This window comes from Eumetopias jubatus, unplaced genomic scaffold, assembly GCF_037043125.1.
Source record: "Eumetopias jubatus isolate StellerSeaLion01/CBP00866 unplaced genomic scaffold, mEumJub1_p1.0 scaffold_5, whole genome shotgun sequence".
Classification (NCBI taxonomy): domain Eukaryota; kingdom Metazoa; phylum Chordata; class Mammalia; order Carnivora; family Otariidae; genus Eumetopias; species Eumetopias jubatus.
Window position 1 is genome coordinate 63,461,212 of NW_028274811.1, and position 25,921 is coordinate 63,487,132.

Genomic DNA, 25,921 nt, shown 5'->3' on the forward strand with positions numbered 1-25,921 from the left:
AGATTTTGGGATATACTATGGCTGATTTAGCATTACCATCGATATGCACTCCCCCTCCCCTTAACTTTGCAAAAATAATAGGAAATGGAAATTTTGTTATGTTGTTTACAATCTGAACTGAAATGTATCAAAACAAGGATGGGTTAGATGTCTTTTTTTGAAATAATGTATTTATAGAGTTTGACCAAAGATTAACAGCTAAGATTCTACAACTCAGACGAATCAAAAGATACTGTGGTAACACAAAATTGACTTTTAATGTTTGTTTACCAGTTCATTGTATCTTACAGAAAATGAAAACATTTTTTTTTTTTTTTTTTTTGGTAATACAGATTGGTTCTTCTCCTCAGATTTGTACTCAGTAGGTATTAAATGCCTTTAAATACTGGTTTTTCTTTTAATCAGGTGGTTTAATGACTTCTGAATTTTTCATTCCTTTTGTTGTACGTCATAGCTGCTCTGGCAGTAGTGAGCTTTGTTACAGTTCACTTCTCAGCAAAACTCTGTCAGTTATCCATTGATCCTTCTTGATGCATTCTCTGCTGAGAACCGATAGGCAATTCCCTTCCACTCCTCCCCTTCTCAGTGGTCATCTACTCCGTGGGACCACCGTATTCTTTGGAGCACTGAAATCAAGAAACCCAGTATGGCTGCCAGCAACCAAATTGGAATCTCCTTTGAGTCTACTTCTAATTGCCAAAATAATAAGCAACTATATTATTGCATAAAATAAAGCTTAAACAGGTACCGGCCCCCTTTCTATGACAGAAGGTTTAAATTTACAAATACCATATTTGACTAAAAATTACTGTGACAAAATATGGCAGCAGTCATTTAAAGATGGTTTCCAGTGTTAATATGACTTACTTTCAGTCCTTTTCCTTCTTTCATGTGAATCATTTCTTTTTGTTGGTGTTCTCAAATGCAGGTGTCTCAGTGAAGTTTGCAAGTCAGCTTTGTTCCTTATATGGGCCACAATTGTTAATTATGGACAAAATGGTCAAAACAAGATTTCCTAACCCAGACTCCCACCTCATCCCTCTGATACTCTTGGAACCCAAGTCTGAGGAGTAATTTCTGAATTTGCCAGTGCTGCACTGAGTTTCTTTTAGGAACTGTATGTATTAGGATAGCTTTTCTTTTTTTAGAAATCCTCAGTGTGGTATCTTGGGGAATGACGTAGGAAAATAGACATTGATGGAAAAATGGTAAAATAAGAACATTAAAAAAAAAAAAACCCTTATTCAAGTAGGAGTCCAAAGGGGTAAGGGGATTCTGATCCTTTGGGGGAAGTCAGAAGATAAAAATTCTGCCCAGCAGTATTCATTCTGTTAAGATTTTTTTTTTTTTTTACAAGCATGGAAAAATGGTGTGCAATCAGTATAGATTTTAATTAGCTAACAGTCACTCCAGAGATTTTGAACAGCACCAATTCCAATACTAGTAAGTATTCAAAAGTTAAGAAATGCTACTATGCTTAATATTATAAAGGTAGAGTTCTGCAGCAATCACTGAAAATTACATATCTGCTTCAATAGAAATGTGTTCCCACTTGCATTTCCGATAAAATTCTTGTGATGTGGGTCCTAATCTTTCAAGTATGGGCTCCCTCCAATATGCTAACCCCCATGTTTGAGGTGTTAAAGTTGGTATTTTGGAGATAGTCCCCTCTTTAAATCATGTATCCATCTTATCCTAAACCATTCAGGTATTTTTAATTTAGAAGTTTGAGTTCTAGTCGTATCAGCAGTGTTTGAGTTAAACTTTACAATCTCTTTGGATTTATATTTTTGTACAATTTGCATATCCAACCTAATGTAAAAACGTGCATGTATACATTGTCCTCTTTTAATATTAAAGCATCTGAAATTTCCCAGATATGCTTCGATAAAAGAAATGACCTACTTTTATTTACAATATTTTCTCTAGATAATGTATGGATATAATTATGGTTTCATGGGCTTCCAATTGTTCTTATACCTTCCACACATGTAACTCTATAGAGTAAATTTATTAGAATTATTACAGAGCTTTAAATGCAACCACAATCAATTCAGGAAACAGATTTATTTACTCGTGTTCATGGGAGGAAAATCTACATAAAAACATTCATGAAAGCATACCAGCTATGTCATACTTGGATTATTATACTAAATCCCATTTATTAGAACTCATTGTAAAACAATGGGAAACCATGAAATGTAATTTGAATACAAATATTGGTCCCTGCAGGGTCTCAACAGTTGTAAAAATATAGGAAAACAGAGCTTTCTTTAATATTGGAGCTGCTAATGTCTAAAGTTGTTTTTCTGAAGCTGGCCTTACCCTTTCATTTAAAGCCCTGAAGATTTTAGTGTAAACTCTTTGATGGGAGCTTCTGCGTTTCATTTTAGCCTAATGATGACCAGCAAGGAAAGTGACATCATTGACCGCATTTTCTATATGGAGGAAGGTTTAGAACGACTTTGTTCACTCATTTGCCCCCACACAGGCACCAGTTGGGCTTTCTAGTAGATATACAAAGAAGAATAATGGGAATTTTAAGTTGGGTCTGTATTTTTTCGTTAGGCAAGTGTATAGTTATTCATTCCTTTTGTGATTTAAATTTTTTTCATGTAAGGTAAATAAGGAAATATTAAATAGTTTAAAGTTATTTTTATAGGACAATATATTTCATAGGTTAACATAAAATCAAGCTGCTAAATTTTACAATTTTTCTGTCCAGCAGTTTATCTATATAACTGCCCTGAGTAGATGCTAATGCTGCTTAGCAGACGGCCCTTAGAATTTAAATATAACTCAGTAAAGCTACTCAAAAGATTTAACGATTCTTCTCAGGTATCTGTCATTTCAATTAAAAGAAGATAGGAGTCTCTCACTGGTTAAATATTATCTGCGTATTTACGTTTCATACTTCATATAAATGGGGTTATTAAGGAGTTTTAACTGTGCTTGTTACTATGCATTGGAGTCCATATGAATTTTTTTTATTTTTTGGTCAAAAAGGCAGGATTTTAAAGACTAAAACGTTCTGTTTATTGGAGTCTTGAAATAATACCTTTTAGAAAAGTGTAGATTGTTCCCTTGTGAAACAGTTTCGTGCAACCTCTCAGAATCTCAGTTTATGTAAAGAAACCTGTATTTCAAATCCATTGCTCTAATCTGTAGATTGTAGTGCATTTCAAAATTGTACAAATGTGTAAAATTTGTGCTTGTGGAAACTGCTGCTCTGAGTAGCTGTACTTTCCTTAATTTAATCCTCGCAATCCTCAAGCTATTGCATGCCCCGTTCATGAAAGGATACTTCACTGGGAATGATGTAGCCTAAACAATTGTCTCTAAAGCCTCCTTATCTAGCGCTTCCCTTAAAATTATATTAATTTATAATATATATTGAATGATAGCTTTACAAAAACAAATTCATGAATTGGTCTTTATGAAAATGACTCTTTCCAGTAAGTAAAAAAGGGTTATCACAGTTTTGGTAACTTGCATGAGTTCGTGTTGAAAAAAAAAAACAAAAAAGAAAAACACAAAAAACCTTTCACATGTTCTTAATGACTTTAAAACTGATGTGCTCTAGGGGCACACTCAGTTGTATGCTCTGAAGCAGTAGACACCGTACAGCTTATGCTTTTTATCTGGGAACCCCACGAAGCGCACGGCAGCCTCGGTGGGACTGCAGCGTCTCCTTGGCCTCGAGATGGGGTAGCGGACGCTGCCATCCGCCAGCCAGCCCGCATCGCAGCGGTCATATCCCAGAAGTTTCCAGGCAGCGAAGATCTGGCCCACTTTTGCGATCTGAGCACCATCGTTGAGACAAGCCTGCACCGCTTCGTCGTAGGTCAGCTTGGTGGGGTGGATCAGGTAGTAAAACCGGCCTGTGGAGAAAAGCAGAGAGAGTCAGGGGGCCTGTCTGCCCCTGAGCCGCCCGGAGATGGAAGGAGCCCAAACGGAAGTGTTTCTCAGGGAAGGGGGAGATGCAGTGTCTGTCAAGTTTGGGGAACATAGGGTTGTCAGTTCAACGTAGCGCCCCTCGGTCATTCTCCCATTAAATTAGTTTTTTCCTTGCCCCTTAATATGTGTTCAGACATGCCCTTTTATAGCTTTGAAACCGAGAAGGGAAATGACAGATGCGGTTTCTGTTAGCTAATTAGTGACTAAAAGGGCCCTTCTGTAGTACCAGAGAAGACAGAATTCCATGTTAAAAGCAAGAGCTATTTAAATTCTAGTTGTAGCAAGACTGAACCCCAGCACAAGTTTCTGGAGAGGCAAAATTTGAATGTGAAAAGATCAAAAAACATTCCTGACATAAAAGTCCATTTAAAAAAAATCAAAAGCCCTCAAGTCCTTTTCATTACAGGTATCAATAAGACATTATTCTGATTCAAAGACTACAGTATGAAAATGCAAAAAATACAGGAAGTCACTTGCCATAAGTAATGCAGACTCAGAATGTGAACCCAGTCTGTTCAGTTACTAGCAAAGAGGATGAATTTATTTATTCAGCGGGAGCCCTGACACCTAACCATTTCTTGATTGCCCAAGAAAGAGCGAATTAGTCTTAACCACGCATTGAATAAAAATTACTGAACTACCTTCAATGTATATTAAAGATGCATACAGTGTATAAAGTATGGCATCAACTGGCTGAAGTGCTACATTGAAGATTTTCTCAGACTTTGAGTCTCAGGTAGACTATAATCAGAATCTCTTACCTGATTACCCATTGTAATGGGATGTCTCCTCGCCCTCCATTACATATAGATTACTGAAGGATAAATTAATGCTGGCCAGTTCTTTCTGGCAAGACTAAGACAATGTGATTTGGAGGATCAGTAGAGGCCACTGGAACATGAGTTAGAAGGTTGGCTCTCTCATCCATACCAGAGGTCCGCAAACTACAGCACAGGAGTCATCAGAAGTTTTGTTAAAACACAGCTGTACCCATCCGTTTAATACAGTCTGTGGCCGTTTTGCATTTTACAACATACAGAGCTACATTGAGTAGTTACGACAGAGACCGCATGGCCCACAGAGCCAAAGATACTTATCATCTGGCCCTTTACAGAAAGTTGGTTCATCCCTGATCCCTTGCTATTTTTCCCAAAGCATGTCACCAGGGAACTGAAATAGAAAATGATGGGGCCGGGGTTTGCTTTATGGCGTATGACCTGGGCAGTTACACAGGGCCCCACGTGTGTTGAAGGTGCTGCTGTCACCATCTTAAAATTCATAGTTTTTGGACAAGGAACCCATGTTCTCATTCTGCACTGGGCCCCACAAATTGTGTGGCTTGTTCTGGATGGGGCAAGACAGGGTTGGGAGTTACACTGAAGGCAGCAGATCAATCATCAACACGGAGGCAACCTGGATCTCTTTTCTTCTGCTTTCATCTCCAGTGTTATTGCTACTTATTATTTTTTTTTTTTTTGCAAAGTTCTCTTTACTCTGAGCTTTCTCTTTATTGGAGTTTTGCTGATCAACTATGAACATAATCGACTTTGTAATTTCGAGAAGGAGAGCATGACGTAGAAGCTACTCTCACTTCCATTAAGAGATCTGTATCCCAGGGCACACATCTCTATCACACACAGTGGCAGCATCATCTTTGTCAATAAGAAACAGACCCCATAGAATATCTCAATTTAAACTATTTTATAACTATAATCGGATGCAATAACACCTAGGAATAGTGGAAATACGCACTTTTGCTCATGTGGGTATTTTTAAAACTTACGACATTAAAGAACATTGCATCTTTTCAAACTAAGGGCAATACGTCAAAGCCATGTTCTTTTCTTTTTTAAGTAGATAAGATTAAAAACTGAGTGTGGTGTTACAGTACGTATTGGTCCCCAGGACAGGAAAGAAGGCAGTACAGTTAATAACTTACCGTTGAAGTTAGATGTAAAACAGAAAACATCGTATCTGCTTTTGTCTTTATCCCAAAACCCGTAGTTCCTGACACCGGGCACCGTGTTCTGGCCTCCACAAGGCTCTCTGGGCTTTGTGATGGGATACTGCACAGACCCATCACTGAGCCATCCGGCGTTGCACCAGTCCAGCCCGCCCCGCCAGGCATTGTACAGCTGGTCGAAGGAAGCAATCACAGCATCCTGGTCCAGACAAGCCTGCTGTGCCTCGTGGAAATTGAGATTGTAGCGCCCCAGTCGTGGAAAGTAAGGGAATACCACACCTGTCCAAAGGAGAGACCGAGGGATTAGTGGTACAGAAAGTACCAACGTGAGCAAATGTCGCTTGACTGGTGAAAACATAATAGAATCTCCAGCAGATGAAGTTGCGGGTTTTGGTCAACTTGCAGTGGTTTCTCGTGGTCCCTTTCCCCTACAAACAACCTCTCGGCTCTGTGCATCTCACAGTGAGGTATGCGGTTTGATGACTTCAGTGATTTACCCTTTCGCTAAGAGTTCAATACAAGCCTTAAAAATTCTCCTTTCTGGAATGATTCACCCATAGGTTATCTTTTTCAAATAGCCTCCTTGAGAATTTACCTTCTGCTACTTCTGTTAATAACCTTAAAATGGATTACTACTGAGTCCTTTTCAGCTAGGAAAAAGTCAATAATGAATACTAATTGTGGTGGAGGATGTAGAAACAGTGCTCAGAGAGAAGGTATTTATCAGGATTCTCCATGTTTTTTCTTAGTAGTTATTCTTATATAATTACTAATTAGCTTAGGATAGCCTTTCATTTTTTTATTTGTTTTTTTTAAAGACTTTATTTATTTAAAGAGACAATACCATGGGTGGGGGAGCAAAAGGAGAGGGGGAGAGAGAATCTCAAGCAGACTTCATGGCGCAGAGCATAGTGCAGACTCAGGATTTGATCCCAGGACACTGAGATCGTGACTTGAGCCAAAATTCAGAGTTGGATGCTTAACCAACTGAGCCACATAGGTGCCCCACTTAGGATAGCCTTTTAAATATATAAACAAATATGGTAACAAATGATTGAAATGTAGATACATATTTTCTTTTACACATGCTCCTAAAAACTTACTTATCTAAGTAACTTTCACTTAGGAGGTTTCTTACTTGGAGAAACTCCAAAGTGAGTTTATATATCTAACAGAAACCTAATTAAGCAGCCTTATTTCATATTAATAAGCCAGTTCTTTACAGTGGGGGCATACCTCACTTCATATTCCATTAAGGGTCTCCTGGCTCTGTTATCCATTTCAACTTTTAAGGGTAGCCCTTAATCTTATTTTTTTTCTGTCCTTGAACAGCACAACCAAAATGAGGGCTTTCATTTAAAAATAATTCTTCAGCTTCCATATTCATATGTGGCCAATTGAAACCAGCTTTTAAAAACACTTTTATTACAAAAAAAAAAAAAAAAAAAGCCCTTCCCAAAGCTTGTCCTATACAAGGTGGATACAGCATAAACATCAGTTGAGTTAATGCCAAAGAACTAAGTTAACTATTTGGGCAATAACCCTTAACAAATGTGAAGAGTGTGACTTGGCACTTGACTTTGCCTGGGAAGATGCAATGGCTTCCCCAAAGCATTCTTTTTGGTCAAATAATCACTGGAGGTGACTGAGCCACCTTCTGACTTTCTGTGCATTTTCTCGAACTGCTAAGAATTACATCATCAGAAAGCAAACTTGTATCATTTGCTGGACTTTCAGAAGGACCCTTGCATCAAAATGTCTCCCCATAAAAGAGTGGTTAGTCAAGGCCTTGCCTTGGATTTTTGGTTATAATTAGAAATAATTAATACTTTAGCTTGTGGAATATAAACAGTTGTCCCACTGACACAGTAATTTGGTGGGTTATATCGCAAGTGCTGTTTTATGAGACCGCAGACCCTATTCAAGATGAATGTACAATTCACTCATCGTGTAACCAGGACACGGGAAATGTTTTCTTTTATAAATTGTCCTGGAAGACTCTACAAGAAGAAAGCCTACATCAAGTCGTGTCCCCCCAAGGCCTCCGCAGGACACGTTAGTCCCTCTGGGGCAGTCCAGCTGGCACGGTTCCGTAAGAGGCAGGGATCCAGGAAGGCTTCCTGATCTCATCCTGCCTTCTCAGGTTCTTGGCTGAGGGATCTATAAGCTGAATCAGCGCCAAAAGGAAGGAGGAAAAAACTCGCTCAGTTGCCATGGCCCCCTGCAGTGATGGGGGTGAAGGGGAGCCTGAGATGGTTCTATCTAAGAAGAGCTATTTCCAGGCATCCAGCTAAGAACCCAGTTAGCGCTGGGAAGGAACTGCTATAGCTCTCCCTGTCCCCTCATGCCTTTCATCCTCTTTCCCCAGAACCCCAGCAATGCCAGTGAAAATAAAAATATTTAATTTATCCAAAAGAGATTTCCTTGGCAGCTAGACTCCAAGTGAGAGAAAAATCTCAAAGTGTTTCAATCTGGAGAGAGAAACCATTTGGGTTGGATTCCGTTTCCCAAATGTCTCAAGAAGGGAACAGTGGAGACTGCAGGATATTTTAATTTACAAAGATTTTCAAGACCTAGACAGCCTTTCTGGTTTAAACTCACTGTGGTGTTATTTGGTGGACTCTCGTGGGCATTAGGAAAAAATTTTCTTGAGTAGTTCGTTCTTGATTAACCATTGAATGTTACTGAACCATGATTGATTCAGTTCCAAATTCAGTGTAATGTATTTTTAAGTTCCTTTCAAATTTAACATAATTTCATGCAAACATTTCTTAAAGTCATAGTGAAACCCAGTACCGAAACTTCATTATTTTTCAATTGTAGAAATAAATTGTCAACTTATCATTATGTTAATTCAAAATATTTACTTGAATTTTAATTAATGTTTGATGATTATGGAAAGAATACATCCCAAGTAAATCAAGGTCATTTTTTGTGTTTCAGCCAGAGTTGTAAAAGTTTCACTGTACTGTGCACATTTGGTGCACACATTTCAATAATCAGATGTTTCTTACAAGCAGGGGCATTTCTGGAACTGCATGTTTGTTAGTATTTTATTTATTTACTTATTTTACTTCCAGAGAGTTAAGATTTCAACATCTAAGACTATAATTGCAGAAATCTGTCTCTGTGGAAAAACGTGCAATTCCTGCAGCTGAATTATGGAGCGAATGTTTGTTGCTTTCATCCAGCATTACAAAAATACAAGTTAAACTTCCATCGGTGAAAACGAAGGGCATGTGATTATTTTCCAAGTATGATTATTTTATACTCATATGTCAAAATGTAATCAAAGGTTGTTTCTTTTCCCATGAAGGGCTGGTATGCATCACAACAAAGGGAATTAATAAGGATGATCTATTGTATGGAAAAGAATGTGAGTAATTTAGTCAGTAGAAATATGTTTTGAAAACATGCTCTTTAATATTTATAATTGCACAGTCCAATTCATCCTAGTTGTTGGCAAATATCAATTTGTTAGACATCCAAAAGATGTCCATACCGTAGCCCATATGAAAGCTAACGTAAATTTCAGTAACTTGAGTAATAGAAAGACACCACGGAGTATAATTTTACCTTCCTCAGTGCCCCTTCTATTGCGTATCAGTGCTATACACATATCTGATTTTTTTTCTATTTCTAAAAGCTCTCAGACTATATTTTTGTGTATCTAGCCCCATTTTCACCAGCAGAAAACCAATACAATGGGAGATTGGGAAAAAAGTATCACTTTGTTGTATCCTTATTTATTTAATTGCTGAAATGAATTCTGTAGACCAAGCTTCTCATTAATTTCCAGTGACCTGAATCTCTTTGTTATAGTCACATAAGGCTAGTCTTGTTGGGTGTTGTTTCTAGCAGTGTGGGTGGGTAATTGGTAGTAATCAGAGGGTGTTACCCTATTGAAGATTCTATACAAAAAAAATTGTTTCCACAGCTAACTCCAACTCACATGTAGTTCAGTCTTTCAGAAAATCTTACCATTTTTTTTATCAGTATGATTCAAAAAAAAATTCAAAAAATTTTGTATCAGTATGATTCAATAAAAAAAGAAACAATTCTTAAGTCACAGCTAAGAGTAAGGCACTGTGCTGGGTGCTCTAGAGTACAGGTTTGGGGTGTGGCCTGTTCCTTCAAAGGGCCCATAATTTGATATGCAAACTATATATGTATGTATATATTAGTTTGAATCCAAGACAGAATAAAATCTTGTACTATAAATACAAACCATATAATTTGGACATCTTAAAGAAGAATGATTTTTTTTCCTAATTGGAAAAATTCTTTGGAGAACATAGCATTCAGCATGTATTAAAGGACCAATATAATTTAGAACATTGTACAAGGACAGCTGAAAAACCATCATCATGACATTTAAAATGACATGCTTCCCTGGCCTTATTTATGTACATTAGAAGATTGACAAGGAGTTTGAGTGAAACTTGCCTGATGGTCACATGTAAGAATGTAACTGATAATGAAAAAACGTAAAAAAGTAGGTTGGAGCTATTAAGGGATAACCACAAAATCTCTTTTGCCACGTAGTCCGTAACTCTTAGGTATATAATCACTGCACCTTGCTCATCTGTCCCAGACTATGTGGAAATTACCAAGTCACTTTCAACGTCCATCCTCAGGTTAGCAACCAAGCTTCTTCAAATGCTATTCTACAGTGACTATCTTAAAAATTTTTTTTGCAATTTCATTTAAAAACATGAGTCCTTATCTCATATTGCAGCATATCTAGAGAAAATAATAGGCTGAGTTTTTCTTGAACATTATTCAGTGCAAGTGGGATTATAGAAAGCAAGATAAAATAAGGTGTCTTTATCATGATAACTTTTGAAGCTGGACAATGGTATACGGGGATTCAGTATATGAGTCTTTCTATTTTTCCAGATGTTTGAAATTGGCTATGATACAAATTTTTATCTTATCCTATTGCCAAGCTGAGAGCCTTAAACCAGTCCATGTGGATGCAGACTGTCTATGGCTCTGTTGTTCACATTTTTTCCCTTGAGAATCTTTCTCTCAACCCCATGATGTCCTGTCCCTTGCTTTTTCACACTCTCTACCTTCGGAAGGACCAGGTTCACCTTCCATGGCCCAAATCAAGTGTGCCTTCCTTTGCGGGCCTTTCCATAGCCTCTCCATGGTGTGCATGTTTTGTTTGTGTATTCGAAAGTTTTAAACCATTGTATCCAACATTCAATCACTTGTAAACTCTTTACTGAGCACTAACTTTGTTCTTGGTCCCTGACTACCTTCGAGTAGATTGTAGTTAACGGGTGGAGAGGGCAAGTTGGCAAACCTTTAAAAAACAAAGTGTGATGAGAGCTATAATGGAAATCTCTGTAAGGTGCTTGGAGAGCATCATGGCTGTGAAGTGGAACTCGGATCTTACTCTTTGAAGATTTGTATTTTATTCAGTTGTTCAGAAATGGATTCGTGTGTATAATGCTACATGTTAAAATGTTAGCTATTTCAAGGCAGGCCCTCTGGCTAATGACTGCTTCTACACTTTCTACAGCACACAAGACAGATGGAAAAGCACGACCTGCTGGGAGGGGAATGGAAGCGCTACCATGAGCGCACCAGTTAATGCCATGTGACCAAAAGACAGCCCGTAGGTTGTCACCCACGTCCCTCTGGAGCCGTTAAGAATCTCCTGCAGCTGGTGGCTGCCCTTCTGCCTGTTTAAAGGCTCTGGTCTTCTTTCCACCGGAGAATCTCTCCTTCCTGTGAGCCCCCAGATCACAGTGGATAAAAGCATAGGCTTCTTCCATTGTTCTTGGTATCAGATTCCAGTTCTAGCTCTTACTAGTGGCCACGTTACCTTAGAAAAGGAGTCCTCCCTGAGTCTCATCTGTCGGGGGGGGGGGGGTTCCTGAAAGTGAGCCAAGCACAGTGCACGGGATTATAGCAACTGCTTTGTACCCACTTACTTTATAACCAAATTCTACCTCATTTACTTTATTTATTGTATCTGAAGTGTAGATGTCCTGCAAGATAATAATTTCTGCCTTATTTTAAAATTCTTACTCTTGAAAGTATATTAGAATCTTTAGTAGCCTGTCAGACTATTGAATGAAAAAAACCAAGATTTGGAAATCTTCATAACTCCTGGCACTGAAACAGTACTTATAAAAATATTTATCAGTTAAAATGGTTTCTTGGACGCATTTCCTTGGCTTATATGCTAATGGGTTATATGGTAGGGAAGTGTTCCAATAGCATGGTAAACGTGGTGATTTGGGATGGTGAAGGGCCTAGGCAGGAAAAAGTTACTCTTTTTACAGTTTTTCTTCAACACCTCTAATTATGTCTCGAATACAATCTCAGTTTGACCTTGGAGTGCACCATCTTCTGACACATTGTAAATCTCCTTTTTAAACAAAGGTATAGCAGGCTCCACGCTCAAAGCTATTAGCAAGCAGGTATCCAGGTGGAATATGGAAGTATCTTATATTCATTGTATTTATTTTTATGGTTCCCGTCTATTTCTGGCAAGTTCTACTGCTTTCTATTCACTTAAAATTTCATTTTAAAATAAATGTAGGGAGACAGTAAATATGGCATGTGAATTACTTAGGTTTAGGAAATACACGGTATATAAACAGAATTTTAGATGAAAAAATAACTGAACAGGTAATAAATATAGTTCAACCTGTTATTCATAGATGAGGAAGCCAGGTATAAGGATTAAATAACCTGCCCCAGTTACAAAACTCATACTGGTAGAGTTGGGACTAACATAAGAGTCTTAGTCGGTACTACTAGCTTGAGGGTCTGTCCACTGCCTGATGCCCCTTTGATCAAGAAAATCGGCTGTCATTAATATTTGATGATTAACTGTTTTCTCTAAGCCCATCACTTCTTTCATCTTGAATAATGCCAATGTTTATGGCTATTCATGTGACTCAATAAAAACTGAAAGTACAAGGTGGTATGTAGTCAGGAGCCAAGAACTACAACTAAGAGAGACAAGAGAAAGAAGGAGAGACAGGAGAAGGTCACAAAAATGTATTTTATGACATCGTGCAATTTATTAGATACATAAAGCTAATAAATCTCCATACGTGTGATGGGATTCTGTGGGATTCAGAAGGTCAACTCTTCAGTGATACTCTAGTGGACCAAACAGATTCTTTTCCAAAGTCACAAATCTGTCCTAGGATGTGAAAGGAGCTTCTAGCAAACATACACCTATAGTTTATGTGCATAAGGAAGGAAAGTATTCTATCAATGTTGCCAAAAAAATTCATCCTTCACTGTAGAGAAACATTCAAATTCATGAATATAAGATGTTTTGAGATGCATGAGAAACAGAGAAGAGTTTCCCTCTTGGTGGGGCATATAGAGGGTGGGCTTTGGGCAGCAAGCACACTTTATTGTTTAGCATTCTCTACGTTTTGGTTTTTGAACCTACTGAGTAGATTACATACTTAGGAAAAAAAATTCCCCCAGAATGCCTATATTGTTTGGTATTTTGTGTCTAAAAGACTCTGGACCACTAAAAGAGTTTACTTCTTTACTTACTTATTTAAATAAACTTGGAGGGCACTCTTTTGTTATGATTTCACAGTTACTTTATAGAATACAATTACACGTATTTTAGTTAGCAGATGTCCTTCACAAAAGTTGCCGTTATTTTGAAACTGAGATAATTTTAGAAGCATAATAAAAATGCATCCTATCTGAATTTCTCCATAACCATGTCATAAGATTTAAATTTTGAATAGCATAAGGCAGTTTCCAAATATTAGTAATTCAGTTCCACTGCACGTTTCTCCTAGTTGCAAATAGCTTCAATTTTGTGTATAACCATTGTGTGTACATTTCAAATATGAAAGCTGGAATCATTGACAGACTGCAAAATACAAAAGAAAAGAAACCCGCTATGCATGGACTTCTGATTTCTCACATTATCACTATGGTAACCACTAGACATTACTTGTCATGAAAAATGATTAATTATCATTTCCAAGTTTAAAATGATTTATAGACACCTACCTTGTAAATCTAATGCTACCACAGCAGTGTCATCTTCTAATCCTTCAATCACCTCACACTTATATTTCCCATAATCCTCCAGGGTGAGGTCTGAGATCACCAGAGAAGCATCGTTATCACTGCCTCCCTTCAGAAACACTCTACCCTGGTAGCCTCCATAGGTTTTCTTGTGATATCCCATGGAAACGAAAACGTCCACTTCCTTGAGGTAATCTGAAGTTAGCTTGGTCCACTTAATTCGGATCTTGTGGGTTCCTGAGCCAAATGCTGTAGGGTCTCGATAAAATTTACATGGCAGTGTAACATTGCCACCTCTGTATGAGAACGCCCTGGCTTGTTCTGCTTCCACGAGTAGACGGGGGCCATTTTCTGCTATAATTAAAAAAAAAAAAAACACATTAATATGCTCTTAAATAAAATGAAATGTGCTACCCATACAGGGTATCTGACAAAGAGTAGCATTGGGTGATAAGCTTCTCTGTATTCTTGAACAGTAATATTTTTTGAACCACATAGAAAGGTACCTCTAATACCTAGAGGGCACCTACAAGGTAGTCATGTCTTTTAAACCACTGATAAAAAGAAGGATGTTAATTACAATAATTGAAAATTACTGAATATAAAACTCCACAGTCATCAAAGTTTGATAACTTAACAACAAATTCTATTTTTTTTCCTACATTTAAATATCAAAAATGCTGAATCAAGACCAAGTGAAATGACATAATTTATGATGAATTTCATCAATACAAACCAAAAAATTTCAAGGTAGGCAAATTTCTCTTCTCACCTGACCTTTCTAATACAATAAATCTCTATTTTATTTACAGCAAAATTATAAAGCAACATGATCAATTTTCATCCTATTCTGGCCAAAGAACTTAGAGTATCCTCACATTTGTGGTTTCTATTCAAATATACACTTGTGATATGCCATTTTGGAGCAATTCAAGCAGTATGTATGTATTTTATTTTTACACAAAGTAGACATCAGAAAGGTATTTTTAGCCAATGCTTAAAAAAAAAAAAAACCCAAAACTCCAGGTTTTGAAATATATTCCTCAAAACTTAATTGCTAAAAGTATATCCAAAGTTATATTTATTTCCTGATTAACCACATAATTATTTGTTTCTTTGTTCCCTTAAGTCTTTCTGCCCCTTGTCTTTGCTTTCTGCTACACTTGTTTTATAGTCTATCTTCTCGCTCCCACCTTTTTCTTCCTTGCCCTTCGGTTTCCCTCCTCCCTCCTCCAAGAATGAGCTAGCTTTCCAGACAGCACTGCAATAGTCCAATCCTGCCGGGTCAGTGGGGCTGCCGTTCTCCAGGGAGCCAGCTGTGCTTGTCACATCTTGGCTTTCTCTGGGGTTTCCCCCGGTTAGCTTATTGTGCTTTCGACCTTGACAAGGTCTCCTGGGGATGTGCAAGATTTGAAAATGAGAAAGCAATATAAAAACTCCTGGACACAGATGCACCTTCGCATCTACACACAGCTTTTGAAGCTTGCCAAAAGCTGCCTTTCATGAAGCCCTGCAGTCCTTCCTGCCTGGGGCAGGTAGGGACTGAGTGAATCTTGGCTGTGAATCATTTAGGATACACAGCTCAGGAAGAGTACCCACTCACCTCCGGACAGATCCCATAACTTAACTTAGTTAAGGGCGTATACAGGATTCAGATTTTAAAGTAAGAAGTGTCCAAAAATAGATGCAGTGGTTATATTTTTAACATACAGCGATCAGAATGAGTATTTTAAAATGGCCATATTTCATTTATAAGTCAGCCCCAATCCTCAGAAACTGAAAAGTTTAACAAAGCCATTAATGCCCCCTCTTAAAATAGATAATAAAATAAGAGGATAATGGCTTAATTAAAATGAATCATAAATCCAGCTCATTAAGCATCTCCTTTATATTTTATTCTTTATCTTTTTATTTAGGATCATAGAATCATAAGGGATGAAAGGTAAATCTCTCCAACTCTACCCTACCTGTTATCTTCCCCCTTCAATATCCCTAATGACTGCGTCCACGTGTCCTCTTTCCAGGAGGAGGAAAGTGCTGTAGACTGCTCGGTAATGCCTGAAGGTTGTAGGGAACAGCTCCTACCTGGTACCTGGAAGGACACTTCCAAGGCTTGAGCTGAGACCTGACACAGAGCTTCAGGAGGTTGTAGTTTCATGATGCTCACAAGATTTTTACTTTAAAGTCAAAGCTAATATCCAAGTCCACAGGGATAAGGGGCATTATAGTAGTTAGGAACAAGGGTTGCAATGTGATACCTTGTTATAACCTCACCTCCTCAATTTACTAGCCCTGTAGCCTTGAGCAAGTTGTGCAACCTCTAAGCTCCAATTTCTTTATATGTGAATTAGGGGTAGTAGCATCTATCATATATAGCTGACCTCATAGACACAGAGCACTTAGAATCATGTCTGATCAAAAGCTACGCATGCACTCACGGCTAACTGTTCCTACTGCATAGGTCTTCCAGTTTTTCTCAAATACGATACTGCCTGATAACGAGGATGATTTTGGCATACGTTAACCTTCCACTTTCTTATAAAGCTTTAAATCCTGTGGGGTGAAAAATACATAAAATGCCACCTGTGTTATAAAGGAGGTGTAGAAATTATTCTGTGGTTTCACATAATCATAAGGTGTTCCAGAATGAATAGAAGGCCTGAGTTGTTTCATAAATTAAAGAGTTAAAGCAAAGATCAAAGGTCTTGTGCAAGGGATGGGACTTCTAATTTTTTTTCTGTGGTTTTACTGTACCTCGTCTTGTAGTATTTTAGTAGTGTAGCCTTCTGATTTTTTTAGGTGATTTTTTTTTATGAGTAGATGATGACTTATGTGGCATAATATTGAGAATAGAGCAGATACCAAAAATCCACTGATTTCCCGCAAAATAATTTTTCTAACAGGCCTGCCAGAATGTATAAAATTCTGCCATTCTTATTTTTTTGGTGGGGGGGGCTGTGGCGTGGAAGTAATCAATGCCATAAGTGCATGGCTGAAAGCCATCAGTGTTCATGAATCTAAACCACCAGCATGGCATTGAGAACAATGTTTTTTGTTGGTTTGCTTGTAGTTAGAAGATCGACACTGCAGATCATACAGCACTGAGCGTTTCGTCAAGAGTGGCCTGTTGCAGAACAAAGAAGACATAGGAGGGAGCACTGGTCAGTGAGTCAGGATCTTTGGGTGTTTCACTGACTGGTCTGCCTCATGGAAACATTGACTTTGGGATCTTTGTCAGGCTCCCCATGGTGGGTAGTCATGATGGGGATGAGCCAGTAAACACATCAGCTGGAGAGGGGAGAGGGCAGGGACAAAGAGCAGAAAAGGGAACTGAGCATGAGTGCCGATGACCAACTTTGCACCCGGCTTGCCTAGAGTAAGTCTCGAATCTCATCTTTGGATGCAAATACTTAAGCAGTTTGAAAGTAATGTTTAAATCAACCTGTTTGATCAATAGGCAGTTGCAAAGCAAATAAAATGCAAAAGATAAAAATACAACTCAATCATCAGAATGAGCACTGCTTGTTTTCCTTTTTTTTTAATAAAAAATATAAAAGAAAAAACTAGGCAGCATACATATGCTCATTTTGGAAGGACTGGATTTTTTAATTTATTTTTTACTGTTTTTTTAATTATGTTATGTTAATTACCATACATTACATCATTAGTTTCTGATGTAGTGTTCCATGATTCATTGTTTGCGTATAACACCCAGTGCTCCATTCAGTACGTGCCCTCTTTAATACCCATCACCAGGCTAACCCAGCTCCCCACGCCCCTCCCCTCTAGAACTCTCAGTTTGTTTCTCAGAGTCCATAGTCTCTCATGGTTTGTCTCCCCTTCCGATTTCCCCCCCTTCAGTTTTCCCTTCCTGCTATCTTTTTTTTTTTTTTTCCTAAAGGACTGGATTTTTTAAAAGTTTAATTTGTAAGTCACAGAAATTTCATATTTCTATTAGTGAGTGTCAATGACTGTGACTTGAAAGATTTGATGTCCTTCAAAGACCATAGTTGTCTCCAGGGGAAACAGCAGGGCCTCATTATTATTTCACAAATTCTGCTGTGAAATCCAGAGGACATCACTCAATTTCACCAAATTATGAAAGCAACTGCATGACCAAACAACTCATCTTTGTATTGCTGTGTCATTTAGATGAACTCTTTCAGACAATAGGACACAAGTAATTAGCTGCAGAAAAACAATGTAGAAATATGGTATTGGAGTATTATCTATTGCTCTTAATTCTTTTAAAAGTATAATCATTTTTTATGGCAGTTCATTGCCAAAGAAATACACGTGACAGAAAAAAGAGAAGGTGTTATGAAGTTTGTCTTTTTACAGTGAATTGTGGATTGTGCAAAATAACTAAGTCTTAGTGTTGGTTACTTTCTCATTGGGGTATGGATGGATTAGGGTCAAGATTTTTGAATTTCCTAGACTAATAAAATGTAAAATGCAAAAAAAAAGAAAAGGCAATATATTTAAGATGGCTAAACAAGGACATTAAAAATACTTCTCTCCTGGGGCGCCTGGGTGGCTCAGTCAGTTAAGCGTCTGCCTTCGGCTCGGGTCATGATCCCAGGGTCCTGGGATTGAGCCCCACATCGGGCTCCCCGCTTTGCAGGAAGCCTGCTTCTCTCTCTCCCACTCGCCCTGCTTGTGTTCCCTCTCTCACTGTGTCTCTCTCTGTCAAATAAATAAATAAAATCTTTAAAAAAAAATACTCCTCTCCTAAGAAAAAAACTGCCAACATCATTTGAATTCTTTTTATTGAGGTAAAAATGTACATAACATGAAATTTGCCATTTTAACCATTTTTAAGTGTAGAATTCAGTGGCATTAATTACTTTCACAGTGTTGAGAAACTACCAAAATTTTTTCATCACTCTGAAGAAAAAGCTAATTCCTTCCTGACATTCCAAACTGGTAGGCAGAGACTCAGTCATCAGCTCCATGATCAGTCATTTGAGAAAACTGTACCAGGTTTAAAAAATGGTTCCTTATTTTTGTGGTATTTGTTGCCACTTGGCGGTTTGGATGTGTAAGACTCACACTGTGGAAGGTGCTAGTTTCCTGTGGGTAGACAGACTGGTGCTAGGGAGTTTTCATTGGAGCCTTGCTTGCCGGCAGGCATTTTTGCTGCAAATCTTTAGCTGCATAAATAATTGTCCATAAGGGAATTTTGCCATGAAAGATAAGACAAAACACAACAAAACAACTGGTTGCCCATTTGGTTTGATAGTTTGTTGGTTTTGTCAATTGGTGGACAGTTTGGTTTCATTTCTCCATTGACGCAATATTCCCATTTTATGTCATATAAATCTTAGCCTTCATACAGCGACACAGAGTTTGAACCCATGTTTCCCATAGAACTTTGGAATGTCTATTAAGGGACAGGTGACAATATGCCAAGAACAAACAACAATGTAGCAGACTTTTACAATGCAACACAAAGCTCAGTTACAGGGGCGCCTGTATGGCTCAGTTGGTTAAGCAGCTGACTCTTGATTTTGGCTCAGGTCATGATCCCAGGTTCGTGGGATAGAGTCCCTTGTGGGGGCTCTGTGCTCAGTAGGGAATCTGCTCCTGTACTCTCTCTCTCTATATATATAAAATAAATAAGTCTTAAAAAAAAAAAACCTAAGTTACAAATGTGCATTCAAGTATTTGGAAACTGGTCAGTCTCTTAATGAAGGAAGAAATTTTATCGAAGAAAGAAAAAGTAAGATGCTGAACAAGGAAATGAACCAAGAGCAAAATACATACATGCATACATACATACATACCACACACACAAAAAGGCATAATACCATGAATGAAAGACTCTGAAGACGAGTGCTTAGGTGTAATCCACAGAATAAAATCAGTTCTTTGCTCAGATTTGCCATGACTCTACACACATTTTAAATGTATTCAAATATTTTGTATTTCATAATAAAATCTTTTTAATTTTATTATTCATATTTCATGTTTCATTATATCCTTTTAAATGAATGTCGCTTTTTAAAAAAGATTTTATTTACTTATTTGACAGAGAGCGACACAGCAAGAGAGGGAACACAAGCAGGGGGAGTGGGAGAGGGAGAAGCAGGCTCCCCACTGAGCAGGGACCTGATGCAGGGCTTTGATCCCAGGACCAAAGCTCGGTATCATGACCCGAGCTGAAGGCAGATGCTTAACCCACTGAGCCACCCAGGTGCCCCATGAATGTCCCTTTAAAAAATTTTTTTTGTGATTTTATCTTTTATGGCACAATTGCCTTACCACCAATCAGACCATGAAAACGTTTGCGGCAAAAATGCTTGTGGTGAAGACCCTCACGGCCAAAATACCAGCCATGAGCCAAACCTGCTGGAGGATGAGCAAACAAGATGGGTGTATATCCTTGTGGCTTTGCTCACCCTAATCTTCGGAAAGTGATCCGTGTGTCTCTCTGGGCCATACCTTGTTAACACTGTTCCTCGGACTCCAGGGTAGTGCCTGGCAGGCGAGGTATCTCTGCCTGACATGGGCTGGTGCTGCCCAAAGCCTGAGCTACCTAGGGCAGCAGACATGGGGGGCAGCTGCATTTGCTTTATGTCATGATGTAGTTCGAAGATGAAAACATTTTATAGAAACGATTAAATATACACATGAAAAACCCCATAAGCAGAATACATTGGTTAGACATTTGTCTCTAATTGTACTTTACTCCTTACACTTGAGTTGACTACATAATTTAGGAAGAAATTAAGGAGCGTCTTACTCATTCACCTTTAACTCTGAATCATGAATCTGTTTCCGTCAGGCTGGAATGAATCTAGTTTTGTCCTGAAGTTGCTCATCAGGAGTCCAAAGGTCCCATTGTTTGGTCATGATCTTGCTGTGTGTAGTCAGCTGTGCATCAGAAACTTTTACGAGGGCCCTTTCCGCTGTCCTGGCCCCCCCTCTCTCCCCACTCAGCCTTTAGTGTCCTTTCGGAGGGCTGGTTGCTCTTAGTCTGTCGGTCAGTCTCCTCTGGGCCTCAGCAGCTCAGGAAGAGCTGACCTGAAGAGGGCGGAGGGCGAGCTCTAGTGAGGATCCGCTCTTGCCCTCTGTCCTCTGGCCCCTTTCCCATGTGTCCTTTCTGGCAAGACCTGATGATGCGGGTTTGAGACCATCTTGGATTTGTCTGCAGCCCACCTTTGCTCTCATCTGGAGCTTCAAGTCTGACCTGAAGACACATAAGGGTGCCTGTGCTGCTTACCATTTGTATAAATTCAAAAGACACAGTTACATTTGCTTAAACTAGATGAGAGGATTTACAGGAGACGCAAGAAGCTAATGACTTCGGTAGCCTGTGGGAAGGTGAGGTGGAGATCTCACAGAGGAATTTTGAGAGATTTTCATTGTGTATACTTAGATATTTAAAAAAAAATTGAACTGTGCAAATAAATCACGTATGCTCACACTAAATAAAATAGTTGATGGAATTTAATTGACAAATAAGTAAACACAAAACTTTGCCAAAAGTATCTCTGGAGAGATATATAAGAAACTGGTAGCCACGACCACAGTATATTGTTGTGATTGCAGGATTACACGCTTGCAGACCTACGGCTCTGTTAATAAAAAGGTTATCTTTAAACATGTCTTCAAAGCATGCAAATTTTAGTTCATTTTCCCTATTCTTTTAAGAAACCATTGACCAAGGTACTGATTGTTGTCTAGCTTTGACTATAAAGGAAAAGTCCAGTGCTAAAAATATGGTAAGTGAAGACTGCTCTTCGCTGTAAAGTCATTGTTGCCGTTTCTCACCATCTGTGACCCTGCCTTTTGGACTCAGAGGCTAGAAGAACATACCTCTCTCCACACTGCCCCCAGCCGGGGCTCCCCTTCTCTCTAACTATCGTATAATGTGTGCCCTGCTAGCTCCTATCAATCTACAGCTAAATCAAATTGCCTAGAATTGGGGTTTCACAATGTCCTTAAATGGCATGTGTCCTTTCTGTCAAGACCTGCATTATCTGCTGTGATGTGCTATGGAGCTTGCTCTTGGGTATTGACCATACCCATCTGCCTTCCTTGCCTTAGAGCTAAATTGATTCTGTAATGGGAAACTGCCCAACACCAAACTATAGTATTGTTTTGAGTGATGTTTATCATGAATGTGTACCATGTTATTGTCTTATCCAAGTTTCATAGTAAAAAATAAGGATAAATGTTATCATTGTTTTGGAGCCTCGAGGTTGATCTATGGCACTATTTGGAAAAAAAAAAAGATTTTTTTTTTTTTCCCCTGGTATGGTAGAACTTTTTCTTCCCACAGGATGTCTTAGACAAAAATTTGCCACATAAATCTGATAAAAGTTGAGCTTCTTTGCTTGAAACAAGCATTGGGAGCCTCCAAGTAGCTTTAGGGGATCCACTGTTTAAAATTCTTTGTTCTCAGAGATAAACCTGAAGCTGTGTTAGTATCCTAAAAGATATTCCGTCTCTTCTTCATCTTTTTTTTCTAGCAGGAAGAAGTAAAGTGTGATGAGGGTGTCTAACTCTGTCTGCTGACTAAGTTCTTTGTGGGTTTTGCTTTTCCACATTCATGATTCTTTCATCTGTTTTTTTGGTAGTTATAATTTACTGGTTAAGCTTATGGACTCTTGAACTGTGTTATTTAACTTTTCTGTGACTTAGTTTCCTCATGAGTAAAATGGAGTTAAGCCACCTTCTTCCTAGGTTTCTTGTGAGAGTTAAGTGAGGTGATTCACTAAGAACTTAGCGTCGTGCCTGGCACACTGTGAGTTCCCAGTGGCTCTTACTGCCCAACATTTACTGAGGTCCAGAGTGTGGCAGGTATGCGACCTGGCTGCTATCTTTGACATTGACTTCTTTCCTGTGCTCTTTCTGAAGATAGTTCCTAGAAGGCATTGGTTCCTGAGAAATCCACATCTCATCAACTTTTGATGATTCTTCTAACCTATTAGTGCTGGACAGGACAGGAGTGCCTTCAGGAACACCACCTTGAAGCCTTTTCAAAAAACCCTATATATATATTCCAACTTCTTCATGTCTCCTCCATTTCCCTGGGGGTTCCAGATAATCTTCATTTGTGGATAGGGATGGCATGTATTCATTTGCAGTCACCGCCCCACCTTGCCTCTCTAACTCCTCCTCAGAATCACCACGGTGGTCAGGTTTCTCCAAGAAATAGGAATGGTTCTTGGGGCGCCTGGCTGTCTCAGTCAGTTAAATGTCTGCCTTCGGCCGTGTATCTTCATACACAACACAAAATCCACACAAATTGCCTCACTTGAATTGTAAGACCAACTACTCACAAAGTAGCAGAAGAAAGGTGCTGTATGGAGCGCTAAAAGACCACAGAATTTAGGGACGCCTGGGTGGTTCAGTTGGTTAAGTGTCTGCCTTCGGCTCAGGTCATGATCCCAGGGTCCTGGGATTGAGCCCGGCGTCGGGCTCCCTGCTCGGCGGGGAGTCTGCTTCTCCCTCTGCCACTCCCTGCTGCTTGTGCAATCCCTCTTGCTCTCTCTCCCTCTCTCTCACAAATAAATAAATAAAATCTTTAAAAAAATAGAAATAGGAATACCTCTCATAAGAATAGTTTCTTCAGGGGCGCCTGGGTGGCTCAGTCATTAAGTATCTGCCTTCAGCTCAGGTCATGATCCCAGGGTCCTGGGATCGAGCCCAGCGTCGGGCTCCCTGCTTGGCGGGAAGCCTGTTTCTCCCTCTCCCACTCCCCCTGCTAGTGTTCCCTCTCTCACCGTCTCTCTCTCTGTCAAATAAATAAAATCTTAAAAAAAAAAAAAAGAATAGTTTCTCCAAGGTCCAACACTGAACTTTTTTTTTATACTGATTTGATTTCTTCTGAGACATAGTTATATCAATTGAATGGAATAAAATGAGAGCCATTTTTACCCACTGATTGACTCAACAGTCTCTAAGAAAAGGCTTAGACGGAAGCTGTTTTAGGAGCATGAAAGCAGCCTGCCTAAGTTTGAATCTCAGCTTTCCACTTAATAACCATATGACTAGGGGCAAGCTTTGAACCTCTCTCAACTTCAGTGGGGATAACCACCTTCATACAGAGCTGTGGTGGGGACTAAATGAGATGACCTAGGTAGTGCATTTTCTCTTGTGCATCACACATAGTTTTAAATGTTAATATTCACTAATTAATATTATTGCCATTGCTAAGTCCGATATAACTCACCCCAGAACTAGAGACAGTATTGTTATCAACTCAGGGTTATCTGCTCTGGTTAATAGTTTTCAGAGTTTAAATTTATCTATGTTATCAAAGACTTATGCATAAAAAATAGTAATTATTCTTATAATTTTAGACTAAAAAACAAATTGGATTATCACAGTGATAGATTAAGGAATATATTACAGGAAAAAATGAAAAATAAAATTTGAATATTTCACTAATATGGTCAATGACATTCTTAATATAAACACACTTTCCAAGATTTTAATTGTAATACAGGTTTCCTTCAAAGGGTACAGGGAAACCAAAGCATTAGCATGAGTCATTCTTCTTCATTTGGCTGTAATTAACCACACACTCTTTAATTATTGGAAATGTGTCTTTATGTGGTAAAGGGCTAGAGCTCAAATCTACTTGACTCTCTGCTCAGACCACTTCCACTTTGTGGTGAGATGTAAGGTCCAGTTATCCATAATTTGCAGACAAGACATTGTTGGTTTTATACACTGGTATAGTTAATGTCTTCACTTAGCATGCAAGACATCAAGATAATACCATCACAGAATCAATCGTGGAGGCAAAAGGGATCTTTTGCTTCTTAATAAACAATGAAATTGATAACCTATAATGTGTCCAGTGTTGAGAACCGAAACAAATGAAAGCTAAGTTGAACGCAAATACCCAGGTGGGCAGCAGGGCTGAGGGAAGTGACGGGTGCACCTCGGTGCTGAGAACACCGGGGAGTGGAACAGACCATGCCAGTGCTGTGCACGCATGCTCCATTCTGAAGGGGAGCAGGGTATTGGTTCCCGCTGATGTTGTCCAGTACGCATGCCAATTGAAAAATAGCAGGTCTTTGGACTTTACAACAGATGTCAGAAATGCAGATTTTCATGCAAATGTCTCCTATTTTTAAAAGCTTGCAATTGATTTAGATTTTTTTAAAAAATTACATGAGAAAAAATAAATATATGACCTCTGCATCCTCTTTTCACCTTACCTGTTGTTGCTAAGAGTCTCCAAAGCTCAGACCAGGCTAGCTCCTTATCTCTGCCTTCATCTCCTCCTTCTCCAGACGTTCTCAGCTGGTCCATGGCTAAAAATAGCACTGTGTGCTAATGATCCCAAAACTTTCTAGCAGCGTACTTTTCCCTGAGTACCAAATGAGTAAATCCATCTACCTGCTGGGCATATGTTGGATGCCGAAGGGACAACTTGAGTCCCTCTTCCCCTGCCCAAACCCGTCCTTTCCCTGATCTTCCTCAATTTATTTATGCCTCCATCATCCATGCATTCGTTCAAGGCAAAAATCTAGAAGGTGTGTTTGATATATCCCTTTCCCTTAACCTCTATATCCAGTCTGTCAGCAAGTGCTGCCGTCTCTAGCTCCTTTTTCTTTGTCCCCCTAATTGGTGGACCTCTGTCTGTCTCTACCACCCATCTCCACTGCTAGCATCCTGGTCCACACCACTATGATTTCTCACCTAAACTACCTCAAGACCCTCCGAAAGATCTCATCTTTACCCTTGGCACACCATAATCCAGTAGTCATGTGGTCTTTTGTATTTGTAAATCATCTTACAGCACTCTCTTGCTCAAAATCTTTAGCCATTTTTCAATGTTTTTAGAATAAAATCTGAACTCTGTACTATAGACCAAATATAAAGTACTATGGTCTCCTCCTGCTTACTCTTTCCACCTCATCCCAAACCATACTCTCGTCACGGTGAGACTGCAGTCCCCTCAGCTTCTTTCCAGCTTGAAAACACCATGTTTACTCCCATCTCAGA

At 38.9% G+C, this 25,921-nt stretch overlaps 1 protein-coding gene across 1 annotated transcript in view; it reads right to left on the reverse strand.

The window, feature by feature from the left end:
• Positions 1-3,591: 3,591 nt before the first annotated feature.
• Positions 3,592-25,921, reverse strand: part of HAPLN1 (hyaluronan and proteoglycan link protein 1) — a 31,410-nt gene continuing 9,080 nt past the window's right edge. The window contains exons 2-4 of the mRNA XM_028114589.2: positions 13,934-14,305; positions 5,897-6,199; positions 3,592-3,881 (exon numbers count right to left, since the gene is read on the reverse strand). Coding sequence (XP_027970390.1) covers positions 3,592-3,881; positions 5,897-6,199; positions 13,934-14,305 — 965 coding nt within the window. The remainder of the gene's footprint in view (positions 3,882-5,896; positions 6,200-13,933; positions 14,306-25,921) is intronic.